The sequence below is a fragment of the Apteryx rowi genome, unplaced genomic scaffold (assembly GCF_003343035.1).
Source record: "Apteryx rowi isolate R43461 unplaced genomic scaffold, aptRow1 scaffold_2, whole genome shotgun sequence".
Classification (NCBI taxonomy): Eukaryota; Metazoa; Chordata; class Aves; order Apterygiformes; family Apterygidae; genus Apteryx; species Apteryx rowi.
The window spans coordinates 7,886,107-7,905,260 of NW_020448307.1; the positions used below are offsets into that span (position 1 = coordinate 7,886,107).

Here is a 19,154-nt window from a genome sequence, read left to right on the forward strand (position 1 = left end):
AGCTGCTCCCTGTTCCAAGGCCAGGGTCCCTGGGAGCACAAAGCCCGGGGCAAAGCTGTGCTGTGTGACCTGCGTGGTCGTGCTGCTTGCTGGGCTGATTTCTAAAGTCCTACCAGGGCCTTAGAATTTGAGAGGAACTGTAAAACGGCCACAGTAATTTTTGCAAGGGGTGGGTAGGCAAGGAGCAGATATGTGCAGCCACCCCTTGGCCAGGACATCCCTACGCCCCAGGAGGCTGGGAGCGCTGCAGGGATATCGCTGTATCCCCTCCCTGCTGTTGGGATCAGCCATATGCTGCGTAATACTGTGCACGGAGTAACGTAATACCGAGCAATTCCAGGGACGGCAAAAGCGATCTAGCCCAGTGGTTTTTAGGATGCTTCTCTGAGTGCCCAGGGTCAAGCGATTCACTTCTTAGAGTAGCATACATTGACCGGAATGAGCGTTTACTCCTGCTCGGTCTGTGGTTGCCAAGACCTTCAGGTTGTGTCTTCACTAGCTGGGACTCTGCAGAGCATGGACATCATTCGCCTGCCGGGTCTCTGGGAGGCATCCTCACTCCCTTCCTCTGCTACTGGATATCTCCCTAGAGCATCTTATGTCTGTGCTTCTCCCTTATCCCCATTGTTAACTGTCTTGTCCAAAGATGTGGAGGTTAAGGTGGTCTCCAGGCCTCCTTGCTCTAGTACAGCTGGTCAGGGGATTCCACAGCAGTAATGACCGTGGGGGCAACCTACCTGCTCTGTCTTGTTAGCATGAGACGTAACTTTCAGACTCCTGGCACGTCACTGGAAATCATGTTCTGGGTAAAATTAGGGCCTTCCCTTAAAGCAAGGATTGAAATTGGTTGATTTTGACCAACCACCAAGAATGACTTGTGCAACAGGCAAATTACCACAGCAAAGCCAAGTTCAAGAGTGCTTCTGCAGGTAGCAACACGACAATGCAAACTATAAAGGAAGCTTTTGTGTATCGTTCTTTAAACAGGGTAACGTTACAAAAAAAACCCTTATTGAAGCAATAATAATAGCTTACATAACCTTGTCATCTATAAACTGTGGAACGCTTTTATAAAAGAGACCAAGTGTCATTATCCCAGTTATTAGAGGGGGAGCCGAGGCATAGACAATAATTTGCCTAAAGTTACCCATCAGGTAAATGGTACCTGGGAATTAGCCTTACCCACTGAGTCCCAGTACAGGGTTATAACCTTTAGACTATAGTATTACGAAGAAAAAGCAGCAGACAACGAGCCTATAGGCAAATTAGTTTTCAAAGCATTAAAAAACTTTGTTTAGAAATGAATCGCAATAAGCCACGTTCCCACTTGGCTAGCTTAGCAAGGGAAATGCTAAGGAACTCTGTTTGCGTATAAATGAGTATTTATGAACTACCTCTGTACGGGAGACAATGCCTCGAAACCTTTCTTCAGCCTATGCCCTAGGACAAGCAGTAGATTCCAGTTTTGGAGTTCTCCTTTTTCTTCAGCTATAGGCTGAATGGTTTCCTTTGGGAGGGAGGAATGTCACTCTGCAGGCCTCACGGCCCTGGGGCAGGTCCCACTGACTTCAGAGCACTTTACAGCAACAGTTAAATGGAAATAGTTTTTTCCTGCATGATGGATCCAGGCACCATGTCTTGTGAACCTGAGGATGATCTGAAAGAAAAATTGTTTCTAGGCAGCTGCCAGGCAAAAGTGAAATTGCGACATCCTTCACCGCTCCCTTCAGAGAGTCGGCCGCCCGGACAGCAGCCAGGCAAGGTTTTGAGATTGGGTTGGCACCGCTGGTTACTAATAAGATATCAGGAAACTTGTCCAGGTCGAACTCCACCTATTATGGTAAGCTCTGCCCTTATGAAATGCATCTATTTTAGCTGCTGGCATCTTGGGGTAGTTCAGATCAGTGAATCTTCCCATTGAAGCAGCAGCTTGTTTATTCTCAGTCCCTTCGCTGTATTTAAATGGACTTTCTGCTTTTTGCTGCCCTTTGAGCGATAGATGCTCTTGGTGAATTGAGTGGCCTCTGAATGCTGGTGAACTTGGTGGCAGAAGGGGGACTCTGGTCTTGGGCGTCCCAATAGCAACGGCTTTGCCCCGTGCCCAGGCAGAAGGTCATTTCCATGAGTGTTTCTGGCTGCTGCAGCAAACGGGAGCGCTGGCTGTCCACCCACCCGTCCCCGCTCTGCGTGGGGCAGCCGAGCGCGACGCGCCAAGACCAGAGCGCTTAGAGCTGGTCACAGCCTCACAGCACAAACCGCTGGGATGAGCGGCTCATTCCTGAAGGGGTAGCTCATACCAGTGCCTGTGCATGGTTCACTTAACCCTTCCCATAGTAGCCTGCATCCCAAATACAGCCTTTTAGCTCTCGCTTTCATGCAGCAAATGAATGACTCTTCTTCTCCCCTGGGTGTGACATGGCATGAACAAGTGCTGGCCTCTCGGAGACGATCGATCACCTCTCATGGCTGTGCAGACCTTCTCTACACCATACCTCTGCAGCTGTTTGAATTGGTATATTCATGGATTTTCCTCCCTCTGGGAAGCTCATTAGCAAGTCAGGAGTGGTAAATTCAAAGGGATCGTATATCAGCCTCATCAAAAGAAACTAAATGTTGTGTGTGATTCAAACACGGGAAGGGATGTTTTTGCACTGTCAAATCCATTTTGGTTAGCCAAAGCAGTTTTGACTTGTTCTGCCAAAATTTCAGTAGGAATGGGAATACTTCTGCCAGCCTGTGGGGTGTGAGTTCAAGGAAATGTTTTGTCACCTCAGTGACTCAGGTGTGAAAAACTCATTGCCAGTCTCCCTGTGATCGCTGAGGAGCTCTGCATTTGAAGAGGTGCGCAGTGTTATATGACTTTGTTCTCGATAAGCTTGTCCTGTTCTGAAACTGCAAAAGACTTGGGTTCCCTCACTTGCTGTCCTGCATCTTCTTTCTCTCACTGGTTAGGGGGACAAAACTTTTTTTATTTCAAACATTTTTTTCTCTGTAGGTTATTTTGTTCGGAAGAGGAAAAAGAAAAAGATTTATATTTAAAGTCTCTGAATAGTGTCCTTGTCTGTAAGGAAAATTGGCAAGCTTGGAGCGCTCTCTTACAGAGAGCTAATTATTTCACTTCCACCTACAGAATACTTGCCCTGTCAGACAAGCTGTTGACATTTGTTCTCTACTTGGGTAGCAATGAGGGCTTCTGTATTGTTTTACAGCCCAACAAGCCTGCGCTGAGGGCCTGTCACAGCCATAGAGGAGTGTGGAGCTGCTGGCTTTCAGCAGATGCTGGTTGTTCTTCGGGACTCACTCTTGTGTTGGTGCCACGCTGACCTTGCAGGACTCTAGAAATAAGCTGCTTAGGAAGGACTGTGTGGATCCTCGGCAGTTCTGACGCTAGGGCCGTTATGAGTGGTAGTCTGACCTGCTGCTGCGACAGTGGGGTGCCCTGTCTTCAGTCTCCAGCCTGCAGTCAGAGCACATCTTTCAGAGATGCCCAGCCTTGCTTTGAATCAGCTCATGAGCTGATCACGTTCATGAGCCATTGCTCAGCCATGGCTCATGAGCAGCTTTGGCATAATCTGTTTCCCTCTTTCTCCCAGCCCTTCAGCGTGTGTTGGGTGAAGAGTGTTGAGCAGGAGGGTGATGAGGAGGGTGCCAAGTTTCGTAGGCGTAGGAATGCGACCCACCTCCTCGCTCTGCTTTGTAACATAAACTTAATCCTTGGACTTCAGACGGAGCAGGACATGCTGGCTGAGATAACAGGGACACCTCGACACAGTTGCAAACAAAATTTCGCTGGTCTGTGTGACTCTTGACGTAAAGGAGAGAGTAGATCTGACCAAACGATATTTAAAAACCAAGACAGTGCTCTCCAAAGACAGCTCTTGTATTCTGCACAGTCTTGTCCTGGGAAGGGAAGAGACAAAGTCTAAATATGAGACACTGAGAATAGTTTGCAGCCAGACTGGCTGAGACAACATGCTCAGTGGTGTTCCCTGTTGTGTAAGCCACTTCTGGGAGGGTCGATCTTATATTACGTGTCTTGTCTCCTCTTAGGGCTGGCAGAACAGCATAACTTCATAGTTAACCATCAGAGCTTGGGTTCAGCTGTCGAACAGACCGAGTAAAGGACATGTGCCTTGACTGTGACTAAATGCAGTTTCTGTGCCTAAATATATTACTTTGTGTTCTTTCCATCAACAGAGAATAGCTCCATCCTAAGGGGTTGAATCAGTCAGAAGGTTAGGCCCCTTTCTTAGGAGTTAGGGGTGTAAGTAAGGGTCCAAATCTGTGCTGGAACCTGAAAGATAAGCTCAGCGATCCTCAGCTGATCAGCTCAGCCCTAAGGACCTGATCAGCTTGGAGGGGCAGGGAGTGCCTGGTGGGAAGGAGCCATGACCAGCATGACTCTAGACCCCACACTCGTGTTAGCTGCTTCCCCTGATGCTGGTAAAAGGGGAATACCTCCAGCCACCTCAATGCTAGATAAGCTGATGTTATGTCAATCTCTGGCTCTAATAAGGCTCACCCAGTGCCAGATCTATCAAAACTGATAGGTGTAGTTGGATACGGGCTGTTCTGTTTACTTGCAACACAGAGAGAGTGCCTGGCTCCCTTCCATGTTCATGCTGTACCCAGGTTGCGGAGGTTGTGCTGGGATCTTGCGTTACACATGTAGCTTGCTGCCCAAGTCCTGCGTGGTCTTAGGATGGAGTTTGAGGCCCAGATACGTTATTCTTCTGAGTGGCTTTTAGGCAAGGGATCGCCTGTGGTTTTTGCTCCACTTCATACTCCTTGCAGCAACAGTGTCTGCACGAGGGACTTTCCCTTCATTTGTGTCTTGTGCAGAACTTGGCCTCCCCTCCAGAAGGCTCCGGACCTTGGCTGAATTCTCTTGGTGCTGCGGTAAAATGAATTTGAGAACAGAGCTAGCTGATCCCTCCATCTTTTCTTTTCCATGTTGGGTGTGTTATTGGGCTGAGGAATAGTGTGCAAAGCCGCTACAGCAGCTGCTGGGTGACTCTGATGTTCAAAAAATGGATTAGAAAGCTGGAATTCACCAGCTCATGGAATGATTCTAGATGGTAATGAAGCAGTAAATTTTTTGTTCCTCTTGGACTTTTCACTTCTGTTTCTAGAAGATGCTTTCCTAAACTGATTCTGTTTCCTCTGCCTCTGAGTCAAGACCAATAGGCCCTAGGGACCGTCTGTGCACTCTGCTTCCTGCCATTCCTAGAGGGCTCAGAAAAGACGCTTTCTTGCTCTTTCTGCATGATCTAACCGGTGGGAAGAGAGACCTGCCTTACCATTCCTTCCCCTTACCTTGATGGAGACAGGCAGGTCTAGACCATTTCCTCCTCTCTTTCCCCCCGCCAGTGTCGATGCCTAGAGAGTCATTCTTTGTTAACAGGGTGAAATGATGCCAGTGTTGACCATACAAGGAGCCTCCAGGAAACGTGGTCCTTCCCTGGGCTTGGCGCACTGAAGAGAGACTCTATCCCGCACCTAAGCCAGGAAATGTTTTCGGTGGGTTGGGATGGTTCACACAGGGGATACTGTTCCAGAGGCGGATTCCTCCTGCCTCGCGCGCTGCCGTGGGAGGGGACGAGGTCTCGCACGCGGCTAGCGCCCGAGGAGCCAGCTCCAAAGTGTTTACTCTGCAGGGCTTGAGAAGCCGGGGGGAGGAAAGGGCCAAAGGGGGCAACTCCCTTTTTAAGGGCGGAAGGGTGGCGCCAGGCTTTGCGGCTGAAGTCTTTGCCCTTGGCCTCTCGGCAGTTGCGAGCGCAGCGAGTCGAGCTCGCCTCCCCTTCGGAGCAGGGCTGGGGACTCTGCAGAAGGGACCCACTTGACGTGTGTCCTGCATGCCTGTCCCTCTCTGCAGGCAGCAGTGCGAGGGCCTGGGGGAGCTGGGTTTGGTGGGGAGAACGGGAGGGCACTGCTGCGCGGGGGGGAGCGGTGCAGCTGCGGAGGCAGCGGCTGTTACTCAATGCAGCAGTCTGTTGAAATTCAGGCGGTGGTACATGACTTGTGGTTTTTGCCCGAGGTGATGCTGCTTAGGAGTGTCTCTTCTGCTGTATTTCTAGCCCTCCAGCCATCAGTTTCGCTGCAGTGGGAGGAGGATGCAGACTTCTCTCTTTGGGCAATCCCCTTACAGAAAGCGTGGGGCCCTCTCTCTTCTTACAGCCTGAAAAGCAGCTTTGTAAAAGTCAGTGTAGAGGAGTTTCTTTCCTTTTCCTTCTCCCACCTCCCAGGACAGATAGACTTGGAACATGACTGGGAAAGGTTAGTGCTCCAGTAACGAGCAAAATAGGGGTCCAGAGCTATTGCAACGTGAGCTGGGTTCCCTCACTTCCATGCATTGCTGTTTGGCCTCGGGGCTGAGCCCAGGCCAGCAGCAGTGTCACACCGGTGCCTTCAGGCTAGGTCTAGGCAGTGGGGTCAGTCACCTGGATGCACAGGAGGGACGGGGGGGTTTCACCTCTCTCGCGGGAGGAGTCTCCCTACAAGTTGAAGGGGACGGGGATGTTCAACGTGTGTCGCTCCTGGACCCCAGGGGAACCTCAGTGCTTTGGGGGCTCTTAGTGGGAGTTACCATTACCTGTCCCGAGCTCTCCTCTTCCTCTGCCTAGGGCAGCTCACCCCCTGCCTCTGCAGCACCAGGAGAGCTTGAGGGCAGCCTGGGCCCCCAACCCGCTCAGCCTCTTTTTTTTTTTTTTTTTTGGTTTGTGTGCATTTCCTTTTGCTGCATTTTTGCTGAATGTGAAGGATTCCTTCCGATCTGGTCTGCCCTTCCCTCCTCCTTCGCAGCGCTGTCTCTGAATCACAGGAGCAGTTGCCGTTTGCTATTCTTTCTTCTGCTTTTCCCGTAAGTGGGTGTGAGGTGCCAGGAAACCTCCGCTCTTGCCGCGATCTGCCTGGCAGCGCGAGCATTACTGACGCCCGTGCCCATCTGGCCCGTGGCTCCTTCCCGCGCCCCTCTCCTCCCCGGAGCTGTGCGCGGGGCCGTTAGCGACCAGCCACCCTGCTCCCGCTGGCCAGTGCCACCTCCCAGCGACGCTTGGCCTCCGAAGGAGGAAGGAAGGAGCGAAAGCCTCGACGGCAAGCGTGCTCCCGGCTCGGCCGTGGCGCCGAGAAACCTCCGGCGGGCTCGTGCCGCAGCAGCTCGCCCACCTGCAGCACAGGCCGGCAGAAGTCACCGTGCCCGGGCCGGCCGGCGTTAGCCATCTGCGCGGGTGCGCTCGCCCGGGGCGAAAGAGTGCAAGCGGTGATTCTCCAGCCCGCGGCCATGGCGGGCTCGTGGGAAGTCGCCTGCGTTTGCCGTGCCCGGGAGCTCTGGTGCGACTGAAGCCCGGCCAGCCAGCGCGGTCCTGGCGCCCGCTCCTGGGGGTAGCGCAGGGAAGGAGCATCAGCCTCGGGGAACGTGCTGGGCGCGGGGGGCGAGCGGAGGGAGGGCAGGGCCTGGGTGCTCGTCTTGGGGAGCAGGGATGCTGGCACGGGGAAGCTGCCGCAGCCTTTCACGCCGCCAGGGCCTCGTGGTTCATCCTGCTCCGCGGGGTAGCTGCTCCCGTGCTCCCAACGGCAGCCTCCCTTGGGAGTTTTGGGCTGGCTCAAAAAAAAAAAGTGGAGAAAGCGGAGGCCAAAAGGGTGTAATCGCTGCCAGGAAGGGGAGCGGAGAAGCTCTTTGCTTTAGCGGCTGGATCGATAAGTGAAGCACAGAAAGAGTCACTGCTATAGGCCGGTGTTTCCTCCGCGCTCGCTGGAAGCAGCAGGCGCGTCCCCGGCTCCCGTCGGTCCCCCTCCGTCACGCGTGGCGGCGGCGGTGGCGGCTCTGCAGCCAGCGCCCGGGCAGCGCTGGGCACGGCCTGTCTCATGCACGTGCTTTCTCTCCCCGGGTCCCCCAGGCCAATAAAAGCGAGTACAGGCCGTGCCAGGAGAGCCGGCGGGCGTGCTGGGGGCGCTTCCCGCTGCGCGCCATCGCAAGCGCCCCCGGGAGCGCGGCAAGCCCGCTGCAGCGAGCGGCCGCGCGTGGGTGGCCGCCGGGCGCCGCCGGGGCCCCCGAGGCCGCCTCCACCGCCACGCGGGGCGGCAGGATGCTGCGGGTTGTCTGTTCCCCCGCGGCAGAGAGCTGAGCAAAAGGCAGCGGGTTGAACAAAGAAAACCCTTTGCTGCAGATCGGGAGGGGAAATTGCTGAAGCGCTTCAGTTGAGAAGCGGCTTCAGGGCTAGGCGGGCAAGGGCGATCTGCGGGGAGGCAGATCCTGGGGACACGGGAAACTCGGATGCCCCGTGGTGCCGATGTGCAGGAAACAGCATAATGGGAGGCAGCCTGGTGTTACAGCGCGGTTGCATGCGCCTACCGGATGGTGCAACCTCTGCTAACGGCCTCGACACCCTGAAGCGCCGCGGCGGCTCCAACGTAGTTGGGCTGCTTGACGTGCCGCTGCAAGGGCCGTGTCGCTGAGCGCTAAAGCAGGAGCCGGCAAGCGTCCCCCTGCCGCCTGTACGGCGGGAGAGAGCGCGGCGCAGTCGCAGCAAAGCACGCCTCGACCCGAAAAGGGCCCGACGTGCTCGTGGGAAACGCTTGGCTGCCCACCGCCGACGCCGAGCCGCGCTGCCCCCGGCTTTCCCAGCTGATTGCTCTTTGGCTGGAGGAGAAGGTTCTCCAGCGCTGCTGCAGAGGGAACGGTTCGTGGGCCTCTGCCCTCTGAAATGCCGACTGGATGAGTAAAGGGCTGTGCTGAGGGTGTGTCCTCTTTTTTAAATCGGACTTTAATTACAAATCTCAGCAAAAGTTCAGGGACATCAGCTGTTCCACCCCAGGCAACTGTTCAGTGTTTGGCAAAATACCTTTCAAGATAAGCTTTTGGGTTTTTATATCTATCTATCTATCTATCTATCTATTTATATGTTTATATGTGTGTGTGTGTATATGTGTGTGTATATATATATATATATATATATATGTTCTCATTTATTTATTTAAATGTTTTAGAAAGTTCTAGGAGTTTAAACACACCCCAGGCAAAACCAGTTCTGCCCAGAGTGGGAGAAGTGAGAAGGCTCTCAAAGTCCTACCTAGGAGAACTTCAATAACTCAAGAGGAGATGTCATTCCTGGTTGGTTTGATCCAGAAATTGCACAGGGCTCTAATCAATTCTGAGTCTGGGGTTTGGCTGGGTAGGCATTCCTCCTCCACCTTACACCAGAAGAGGGCTGGAGTGCCCGGTGTCCGATCAGTTGTTCTGAACAACAAAGTCATATAATGCTTTTTTCATAATGTGTGGTGCCCCTTTGCTCAGATACTACTTGAAGACCCTTGTCTTTAAAAGCCCTTAATTTAAAGCATAGCGGTTTCATGCACACGTACGTATCTTCTGAGGAATGCCAGGATCATTGGACCCTGTTTCCTCTCATCACAGGCAGTCACGTAATGCTTGAGTAGTCCAGAAAGTTCACAGAACATCTCTCTGCATGCTGTCTCTCCAACTCCGGCCACAAAACGCTTCCCAGGACCTGCTGTGCCAAGAGGCACAATTAGGATGAGTTGTGGGAAAAAAAACGGGTCACTGGCAATGTCCTTTAACTTGTATTGACTTTTGCTTTCAAGTTTGAGTCTTGTATGTGCCCATGTAGACCAGGCCTTAAAAGTTTCTTGAAAGGGGAAGGGATTATTTGAATTCTGCATGCTGGCATCTTCACTGAAAATAGGAGAAAAGGGCCCATTTCTTGAAACATCAGCGCTCAAACTGTGGTGGGAAGGTTTGAGAGGGAGAGAGGAAGCATTCCTTTTTTGACTACAGACTGGGTGCTGCAATCAGTTCCCATATGTGCACCTCGGGCACCCCTGTCACCCGAAAACTAAACCGGTGCAAAGTCCTGCTCACTTCCAAATCACGAGCTGCAGCCTGTCACCCTCTCCACTGCCCAGGAACTGAACAGCAGTAAATTTGGGAAGTGACTGGGGGCCCGAGGAGGCGCTCTGCCTCAGTTTCTGCAGTGCTCGTTAGCTAGGAGCCCCGTGAGCCTGGAGGCTGGGCCTGCTGTACTCTGAGGCCGGCTTCTTGTTTTCGGTGCTGCTGCTGCGGTCTGCTGGACTCGAGCTGTGTTTGAAAGGTGGCCCTCAGTCTGTCTTGTCCCTGCGGTGGCAGAAGCCAAAGCAGAACTTTGCATGCATCTGTGAGGTGTAGCCGCAACTGCCTCTGGACTTAAAAATGCTAAAAGTGCATAATCCACAGGATTTATAACCGCTTTTGACATGGAGGCAGGAGGGAGAGCTACTGCTGTCACTGAATTTCCTCTCCAGGAAGTCAGTCCAGCAGATAGGCTAAGCAGGCTTCGGCAAGGAAGTCCCTGGATTTGCTGCGCAGAGGAAATCATTATAAACAGGATGTTTGCCAAAGCCCTGTTCCAAGCCGTGAGCGAGCAAGCCGGCAGCTGGCTCGCAGGCAGGGCTCGCAGCCCCGCCGAATGCGCGGCCCCGGCGGGCAGAGCGGAGGGGGTCGCTCACCCCGTCTCCGACCGCGCTGCGTAGCTCGAAGGAGCCGCTTTCGGGGATGTCGGCATCCCCACAGCGCCGGGCACGTGTGTCGAGGGCTGGTTCTCTCCCAGGCTGTCTAGGCAGTCATGGTGCCGGGCTGAGGGCGCAGAGTCCCGCGCGGTCTCAAGTCTCTGCTGACGGGACTGCAGGAACCTGCTGGGAACGGATCCGGCCCCGCTTGTGCCGAAGCCTCCGACGTGCCGTGCTGCGGTAGCCAGTGCACTAGTCCCGGACCCCGGATCTTGCACATTGCAGGGAAGTTGCTCAGGGCAGCCGGGAGAGAGGACTTTTGCTCCCTGCTGTCCGTATGTCTCATCTCTGCGTGCGGTGGGACAGGGGGTTGCCCTGAGCCATGGGAAAGGACGGGGTGCGCGGAGAGATCTGCCTAGCACGGTGCTGAGAGGCAAAGCAGGGTGCCGAGGCTGACGACGTCAGCGGAGCAGTCACTGACCCAGATGTAGCCTGGAGACGCGTAAATAAAGGTGTAGTCCCCCCGTATATCCAAGTACGTAAAGAGCCCTAAGCAAAGAGTTAATCTGCGCCCAGAGCCCTGCCATAAATCACAAGCGTAGTCACTGCCCAGACGCACAGGCGCTTGTCAACAGCTCTTTTTTATGATCCTCCAAACTTGTTCCTCGTTTCAGCCGGACCACCACGGTGCCTGCCCCGGGGGGCGTCAGCGACCGAGGGGTCGTTACCCTCCGTCCTCCGAACCCAACGAGGGTGCCTGCACGGCATCCAGCCTTCGCTCTCGGCAGGCTTCCTGCCCCCCGCCTCCCCTGCATCCCTCCGCTCCTGTGTTTGCTCGTGGACAGGGCTGTTTGCTCCTGACACCAGGCCTGGATTCCTACCTGCTTTAATGGTAAAACTTTCTTCAAGGCGGCCCTGTTCCTGGAAGGAATGGTGTGTGTGTGTGTGTGTGTGCGTGTGTGTGCGGACATCCCATTGCATCCCCCAGCGGCACTGAATGAGACCGTGTCTCCAGCACTAGCGTATCGGCAATGGGGCTGTGAATTGGATTTATTTAAACCAGGATTTCTGGGCTGAAATGAGCCCACGAGATTTTTGTGTGTTCAGACCGTCTAGCCACACCCTTAGTTTTTCTTTGGCATCTCTGCCCTTGTTGGAAATGCATATTTTTAAATTTTCCATATTTTTCCATATTCCCAGTGCTTGGCTTGCAGCCTGCTGTACGTGCATAGACAGACACGTTCGTGCTGTTTCAGATCTGCTAATTTCCCTAATTTTCTCCTTCCTAGGCTGCAGAGCAGCGTGAAAGTCAGTAGAGATGAAATGCATCAAGTATTGATCCAGAGGAGGGTTTGCTGTGCTCAGCCCCTCCCCAGCGCGTGCAAAAGCTCAGTCTCCCTGAGCAGAGCAAATTTGGGCTGTCGCACCTCTGCTCACGGGGCTGAAGGACACGCGTGCCCTCAGCAGGGAGGCCTCAGCTTAGCACCTGCCCAGGAAGGGCTAGGCCCTACCTGCAGATGCTCTGCTGGCAGGGCCGGGCTGCCTTGTGCCTTGTCACTGGGCTGTCTGCCCTGCCTGTGCCCCAAAGAGTTAAAAATACACTCCTGGCTACGGAGGCTCTGTAAGAGGAGCTGCATGAAGTCCCAAGGGACTTCGTTCAGTTGGGAGGCACAAGGAGGCACGGTGGCAAGGGCACGAGGCAACAGCTGTAAAGCTCCTTTGGGGGCATTTCTGCTAAAAGCACCCAAGTGCCCTGGATGCAAAGGCTGTGTTAGCAGCCGATTCAGACCGGGCTGTTTGAAGTTTTGGGACTGCTGAGACCACCGCTTAGGTTCAGCAGCTGAGCGTGGGTGGCATGGATAAGCTTCTCGCTAGGCCTTCGCTACTGCTTGAGCACCAGGAGGCTGCTGCTTGAAGACAGAGACTTTCCCTGTTTGGGGAGGTAACTCCCTGAGGCACCTGGCTCCAAAAGGAGCAGGAAAGGATCGCTCATGCAAGACGAAAAAAAACCCAAGCTGTGGTTCAGCGATGAGACAGGCTAATTTGTACCGACGGGCTTTATGCCAGACAGAGCGGGGCAAAAACCCAAAGTGTGGGGTTTTTGGGTTTCGCTTCTGGCACTTCACTGCTGCAAGCTCTGTGGATCCCAGGTACTGGGTGGAGGTAGCCTGCCTCTTCTGACGAACATGGTGAGGAACATCCTAAAAGTAACTGGTTGAAAAGAGCCTTTAGAGCTACATTTGGATGGTGATGGGGAAAAAGGGATCTGGTGGGGATCCCTGTGACTAGGGAAACAGCAGCAGGAAACAATTCTTGCATTTCTGTTTTCTAGCAAAGCTGGCGATGGTCTAGTTCAAAGTTTAAGCTCAAGCAAGAAAAAGTGTGGTAACATTACCCATTACTGTATGGGCTTTGCCGTCCCACTCCTTTCCTCCCCGCGAGACTTCTGCTCAGCTCTGAGTCAGCACCGAATTGTTCTCCTGGTTTACAAGTCCTTTGAGCATCTTCCCAATTGCTTCTCTCTATCTGCCCCTTCCCCAGCCTGCTTAAAACGCTTCCCCAGTCCTGGCCTCTGGTTATTCTTCTCGGCTTCCTCCAACTGTGCCTCTGTAACGCTACCCAACCTGTCTGGATTTCTCTTCTCAGCATTGTCTCTCCTCCGACTTTTGGACCCGGGCCGATTCTCACAGAGCGATTCAGGGGATGTTGTATCCCGGCCCAGAGTACCTGATCCTGCCGCCACTTCTCCAGCACAAAGGAATTGTGTCTTCCACGGCGGTCCGGGTCGGGAAACATTGTTTCCCTCCTACACGTGTGGAAACTGAAGGACAGAGGGGAGGGATGGGACTTGTCCGGAGCTGCGTGATTAGACCCTGGGAAAGAGGGAACTTGAACCTCCTCCCCTCGGCTCCTAGTCCAGGGCTCGAACAAAGCAGCATTGAACGACGTGACCTCCGCTGGAAGGGCAGTTTTGGCTTAGGGAGCCTCGCTAGTAAACATTATCCTCAGTTTGTTCAGTCGCTGTCCTCAAAGTAAACTCTGGCATTTCACCTCTCCGGGATGTTGCCCTGTGTCACTCTGGCAAGGAGAAAAAAAGGGGGGTTGTCCGGGTATGACGCTGTGAAGTGTCTCTGCTCTCTCTTAACCCCTGGCTGTTTGAAAGCTTAATTTGCTTCTCTGAGCAGCCTTTTCTGCCTTGAACGTAAGCTGGGAGCTGCCCTCGGAGGGACGCTGGACTTGGGCAGAGGCGAGAGGAAATGGGGGTGCGCGGTCTCGGGAAGCCTGTAAATCTGTCTCGAGGAGAAGCAGGCTGGGACCCGCTCACGTGGACAAGCCTCCCGCACCTCGCCCCGAGCAGCTCGGCCTCGAGGGTACCGCGTCTCTGCATGACTAAAGGCGAGGATGCTTCCAGTCCGCCCGGCATCGCCTGAAGGCAAGGGTTGCGCCATACCTGACCCTGCAGCAGGCCCAGGAGCCCTCTCAGAACCACGCTGCTCCGTCTTGGTGTCTGAGCCTGCAAGAGCCTTCTGCTCTTGAGCAGGGAGCAGAAGCCAGCACGCCCTAACGCGACAGCAAACTAGACAGCCAGTTCAAGGAGTGTTTTGCATGGACGTGCAGTGTCCATCTGGCTGCTGTCTCCCTCTGGGAAGGTGCCGGTGGCCAGGGAAGGGACTCAGAGCTGTGCTGGCATTTGGAGCGCTTGGGACGGGGCGAGGAACGTCGTGCTGTCCAGCTGGGCTCGAGGCCACCAGGTGCAAGGGCAGCCCTGCCTGCGGAAATGCCTACGGCGGCACCGGGGAGGGGAGAGGGTGCCCATCAGGGGACCGGGAGAGGTCGGCAGGGCTCTGCTCGTGCCCCTGGCACAGAAGCAGCAACAATCTGGCAAATGCAGTCAAGCTCTTTACTGACACGTTTTCCCCTCAAATTGCTCAAAATCAAGACAGCAATGAACTATTGAGCAATGGAAAAAAAAAAAAGCGGGGGGGAGGGGGGAGGGAAATAAAGACCCAACCAGCCCTCCCCATCTCTTATTTTCAAAACAAAATCCTGCCTGAGTTTTCCCGGCCACGTCAGCTCCCTGCTATGACAGCTATCTCATCCTTTTGGCAAGGCCGCGTCTCTGGAACAGCCCTAGCTCCAAAATGCGACTGAAAAAGTTGTAAACAAACACGAAGACGGAGCTGAATCTGGCTGCTCCGGCTGGGTTTCCAGGTAGGGCGAGCGAGGCCAGGCTTGATCCCCGGGCTGGGGATGTCTCCGCATGGCCAGTGGTGGGGGCGTCTCGCGCGTGGTGTAGCCAGGTGCCTTTCTGCGCCCCGGCACTCTGCGGGGAGCACCTCTGGGACCGCTGCGGGGGTCTGTGCAGGAAGGGTCGGGCACCAGGGTTTGGATGGTCTGTCGCCTTGCGGGTGTGCGGAGGATGTGCTTTTGGGGGTGCTAGAGCCTGTGCAGGCTGGCGCAGGGAAGGTGTAGAGGTCTGAGCAGTGCAAAGGGGCAGCTTTGCTGCGCAGCGAGGCGGTAAAGCAAGTGCTTTCATTGCCTCTTTCCTACCCTGTGGGCTTTGCACAGTGACACGCGGACCTGACTTTTTAATTCCTCTCTCTTTGTTTCCCTAGATCATGATCGAGTTTTGCCCGGGAGGGGCAGTGGATGCCACCATGCTGGGTGAGTGCCGCGCGCGGTACCGTCCTTCGGCCGGGGTGGCGGTGGCACCAGCCTAGCCATCCCTCCTGCGCTCCCTGAGCTCCTCCTTGCGTGGGGTGGTTTCCTGCCAGGCATTTTTGGGGTTGTGGCATGCTTTCAGGTGCAACTTTAAGCTGGCAGATGTGTGTGACCTGGCCTCTCCAGCTACTGTTTCTCTCCCAGAAGTTTGCCTGTTTTCCTACCTGGAGCACAAGGTGTGGCAACACTGGGGTGTTTCTTTAGCTACTTTGATGTCATTTTCTGATTTAAATGCTGCTGGGATCAGCAGATCACAAGGCGTGGAGGGGGAAGGGGAGAAGGGAGAGTCTGACTGAAGGGGAAAAGTATCTTTAAATACTTATCTGCCTGAGGCAAGGGTGCTTGCGATCCTGTTCCCACAGCTTCCTGGGAAGGGGAACGGGGGCTGAGATATTTAATCTGGGCATCTGTCATGACGAATCTTTCAGGATCTTTTTGCTGACTTCTCCGTATGGTAGTCATCTGGTGAAACAGTACAAGCATCCGAATAAACTGCAATTTGCAGTAATTCCAGGAATCTTCCCGTTTTAACTCCTCCCTTCCATGTAGAGCTGCTGGGAGTGGAAGCATGTGGGTGTTCCCCAAAACCACACCAGTGGCTGAGAGCTGCCCCGGCTGCTGGGACAGCCCCTCTGTGCCGGGGCTGAACAGACACTGGGAAGGTGCCGTCCCCTCTGCGGGGTGAACACAGCACATCAGACTTCTGCTTGCCTGAAGGCCCTGGGACAGTGTCATGTCTCCACTGGCACTGTGCTCTCTCAGGTTTCTCAGATATTTCTGAAGGCCTTGCTTTCTTTTTATTTCCAGGAAAAAAAAATAAAGCTGAACCCAAATTTGCCATCTTTGTTCCATCCCCCTATTTCGAGACACGTGCCTCGTTCAGAGAACTTCTTCAAAGCGGATACAAATCACTGCAGCTAGAAGTACTTTTGCTGAACTGCTTGAAGAAATGATGCCTTCACCCTTAAAAACCCAAATGGTGGTGCCTGATCTCTCGGGACACTAAACCCCCTCTGAACCATCTTGGGATGTCTTGTGTCCTTGGCAGTCAGCTTCTGGGGATTTGGGAGCTGGGGAGATGCTTAGAAAATAGTGAGTGAGTGGCCCGGCTGTAGGGCCATCATCTCCCAAATGAGGGGCAGCATAAGTCGGGAGTTCGAGTTCAGGACTGGTCCCTGCCCACATTGACATATCAGTCCCAGCATTATTAAATTCAGAGTTACTGAATGCTTGAGATGAGGAGATGGAACAGGGAGCAACAACTGACATTTGTCTTTGAAATCTTTTGTACAAAATTTGTGACCTGCTGCGCCTTGCTTTTGCCAGACGCTCTAGGGAGAGTAAATGAAATCAGCATTTCCATTCAGTGCAAATGAGAGCTCAGTGAGGAAGAGGAGAAGCAGCAGAGGAGGAGGAACAGAATAGCTGACCCAGCATCTCTGATTCTGTGATTAAGATCCTGGCTCTGAAAGAACATCTGTCCTACTTGCTATGGTCCGTCAGTCAGCCCCCATCTTAGCCGTACAATAGATGCATTCGGACAGTTGGAGTTGTATAAGGCTTGTTCTGCTGGTTCAGGCATGATCTACTGTGCACTCAACTGGGGGGAGGGCATGCTCTGCAAGGGGCTTGGATAGCGGGAAGAAAGCTTGGACGATGCTAACCATCTGGAGGTTTGACGGTTTGCAGAGGCACTGCCTCTGAGAGCAGTCAGAGAGAGCAAGTTGGCCTGGCAGAGCTTAGTGGGGAGGTAGCTTCAGTTCTTGCATATCCCTGAAAATTTTAGAAATAGGGGTAGACACCAGGCATGAACTGGGTGTGCTGGTACCTGGTGCTACATGAAAAATCAGCTCAGAGCAGCAGATGGGGATAACACTGGCAGTCATTTATTGCTTGTCATTTTGGAAGGTAGATTGTCTCTTCTGACAAACAGAGGGCTTGGCTGCATCCATGGGGATAGGCTGTGTTCCCAGAGCTGGGGGACCTCTCCTGGAGGACAAGATCCCCGGTTGCATGCAGAGCTATGAAGTGTGCGTGCCTGCATTTGATCCTACTGCTCCCTGCAGCTGCATTCAGCTCCCCCCTCTCTACGGCGTCAGCCCTTCTGGCCCCCACACCAGATGAGCCCCAAGCTGCTCTGCAAGGACTCCAGCAGACACTGGTTTCCCCAAAACCCAGAGAGCTTGCAGCTCAGAAACCTGCTTACAGGCTTTCCTGACTCCCTCCCCCTCACCCCCCTCATCAGCTATTCCGGGGCCATATGGCTCACCCATGCACCCTGGGAGGGAGCTATAAACTACCAGCTCCAAACAGGAGGGGTTTGCATTGCTAGCACTGGCTTGGGGAATAAATTACCTTAATAGGCTGATTTGCATTGCTCTCCCACTGCCATGACACATGGACAGTGGTTTTTGAACGGGCTGCTGTGCTTTGCCGGCCTCAGCTGTTGCTCAGGTGGAGCCGCAGCTCAAATCCCTGTCTTGCTGAACGGCTCTCTCCCCCCAGAGTTGGACCGGGGCCTGACCGAACCCCAGATTCAAGTGATTTGCCGCCAGATGTTGGAAGCCCTCCATTACCTCCACAGCAAAAAGATCATCCACCGTGACCTGAAGGCAGGCAATGTGCTCCTCACCCAGGATGGTGACATCAAGCTTGGTAAGCCTTTCTGCACAAGGAGGTCAGCGGGTGCTTTCCTCGCCACGCTGCAGCATGCCCCACGCGGGCACGCTGCAGAGAGGAGGTGGGCATGAGTCTGCTGCCTGCTGCATGCGTGGAGGGCTGAGCTCGTTGCAATACTGGCCATCAAAGGTATTAAGCTGACGGCAGCTACGTGCTGCTGTTGCAGGAGCTGTATTTTAGTATTCAGCTATGCAAAAGTGCAGTTTGGGATTGATGGATGGTTTCTCCCTCCTGCCATGTATATGGGAGCGGGGCTGGGGCTGTGGGGGGAGTTCTTGCCTGCAGCCCTGCTTCTCGATGAGCCTGGGCAGGAAAGGATGGGGGAAAGCTTTGTGCTACAAAATTTACCATTGAGCTGTGTGTTGTGTTTAGTTGGGGAGTTCTCTTAATAGCTGCTGAAAGTAAAAATGCAGGGATGTTTTCTATTAACTCCTTGGGGCTGAAAGACTAGACTGGGAAGGAAACAGTTGGAAAGAGTGAAAACATCCCTGCTGGAGCACAAGGCAGCGTGAGGAGAGATGAGTCCCAACCAAGTGGTTCTGGTCAGCTCTCAGAAACATGCTGCCCCATGGGTTTCTCTAACCTGCATTAGCTAGTGGAACCTGAAAATGGGGAAGGGGACCCGTTGGGCACCCTCTGACTGAGCCCTCAAAGCGGGCCACAGTGCGTGCAGCCCTCTCACTGCCTTCAGGGAATTGCTGTAGCGGGTTTCCACAAAAGCCTCCCTGGTGTTCAGTGAGCCGCCCGGCTGAGCACAGCAGCTTGGTTCGGGAAGCGGCTCTGGGCAGTGCCTGGGGAGCTCTGTGCTAATGATGTGCCACGAGGGCCACGGGGCTCCCCCAGCGTTCGGCAGCTTGGTGCAAGAGGAAGAGAGTAGCTGTACTGCAGCTCTTCCTCCTGAAGACCTTTTCAGTTGTTACGTTACACTAGTACTTCTATCCAGTGTTATTAATGACTGCATCTTATATTTCACTTATTTTCAGAGCAATTCCCCTTTGGGTACAGATTGCAAGTGCAAAATTATACCCAAGAGCCATGGTGAACAAAAAAACAGCTGCTCTTGTTCCATCCAGTGTCGCGTCTGGGAGAGGGATGGGTGAGGAAAGTGGAAGGACACTTTGCCTCCCAGCCCCCAGCAGTGCAGGGCCTGGAGACTTCCTAAGCCAGAGCTGGGCCTCGATGGACTTTTCTTTCATGAATTTGTTTAATTACTTTTTGAACTCAATTTTTATGCTTTTTGGCCCACTGAGCAT

General features: G+C 53.8%; 1 protein-coding gene across 3 annotated transcripts in view; it reads left to right on the top strand.

Annotated features, from left to right (window-relative positions):
• Window positions 1-19,154, top strand: part of STK10 (serine/threonine kinase 10) — a 56,473-nt gene that overhangs the window by 16,488 nt on the left and 20,831 nt on the right. Inside the window, exons 2-4 of one of the 3 annotated variants that reach the window (XM_026063131.1) lie at window positions 5,405-5,520; window positions 15,117-15,165; window positions 17,728-17,877. In XM_026063131.1, the coding sequence (XP_025918916.1) occupies window positions 5,512-5,520; window positions 15,117-15,165; window positions 17,728-17,877 (208 nt within the window). In that variant the 5' untranslated portion in view covers window positions 5,405-5,511. Of the gene's footprint in view, window positions 1-5,404; window positions 5,521-14,566; window positions 14,713-15,116; window positions 15,166-17,727; window positions 17,878-19,154 lie in introns of those variants that run through there. The other 2 variants (XM_026063132.1, XM_026063130.1) reach the window with 2 other exon arrangements.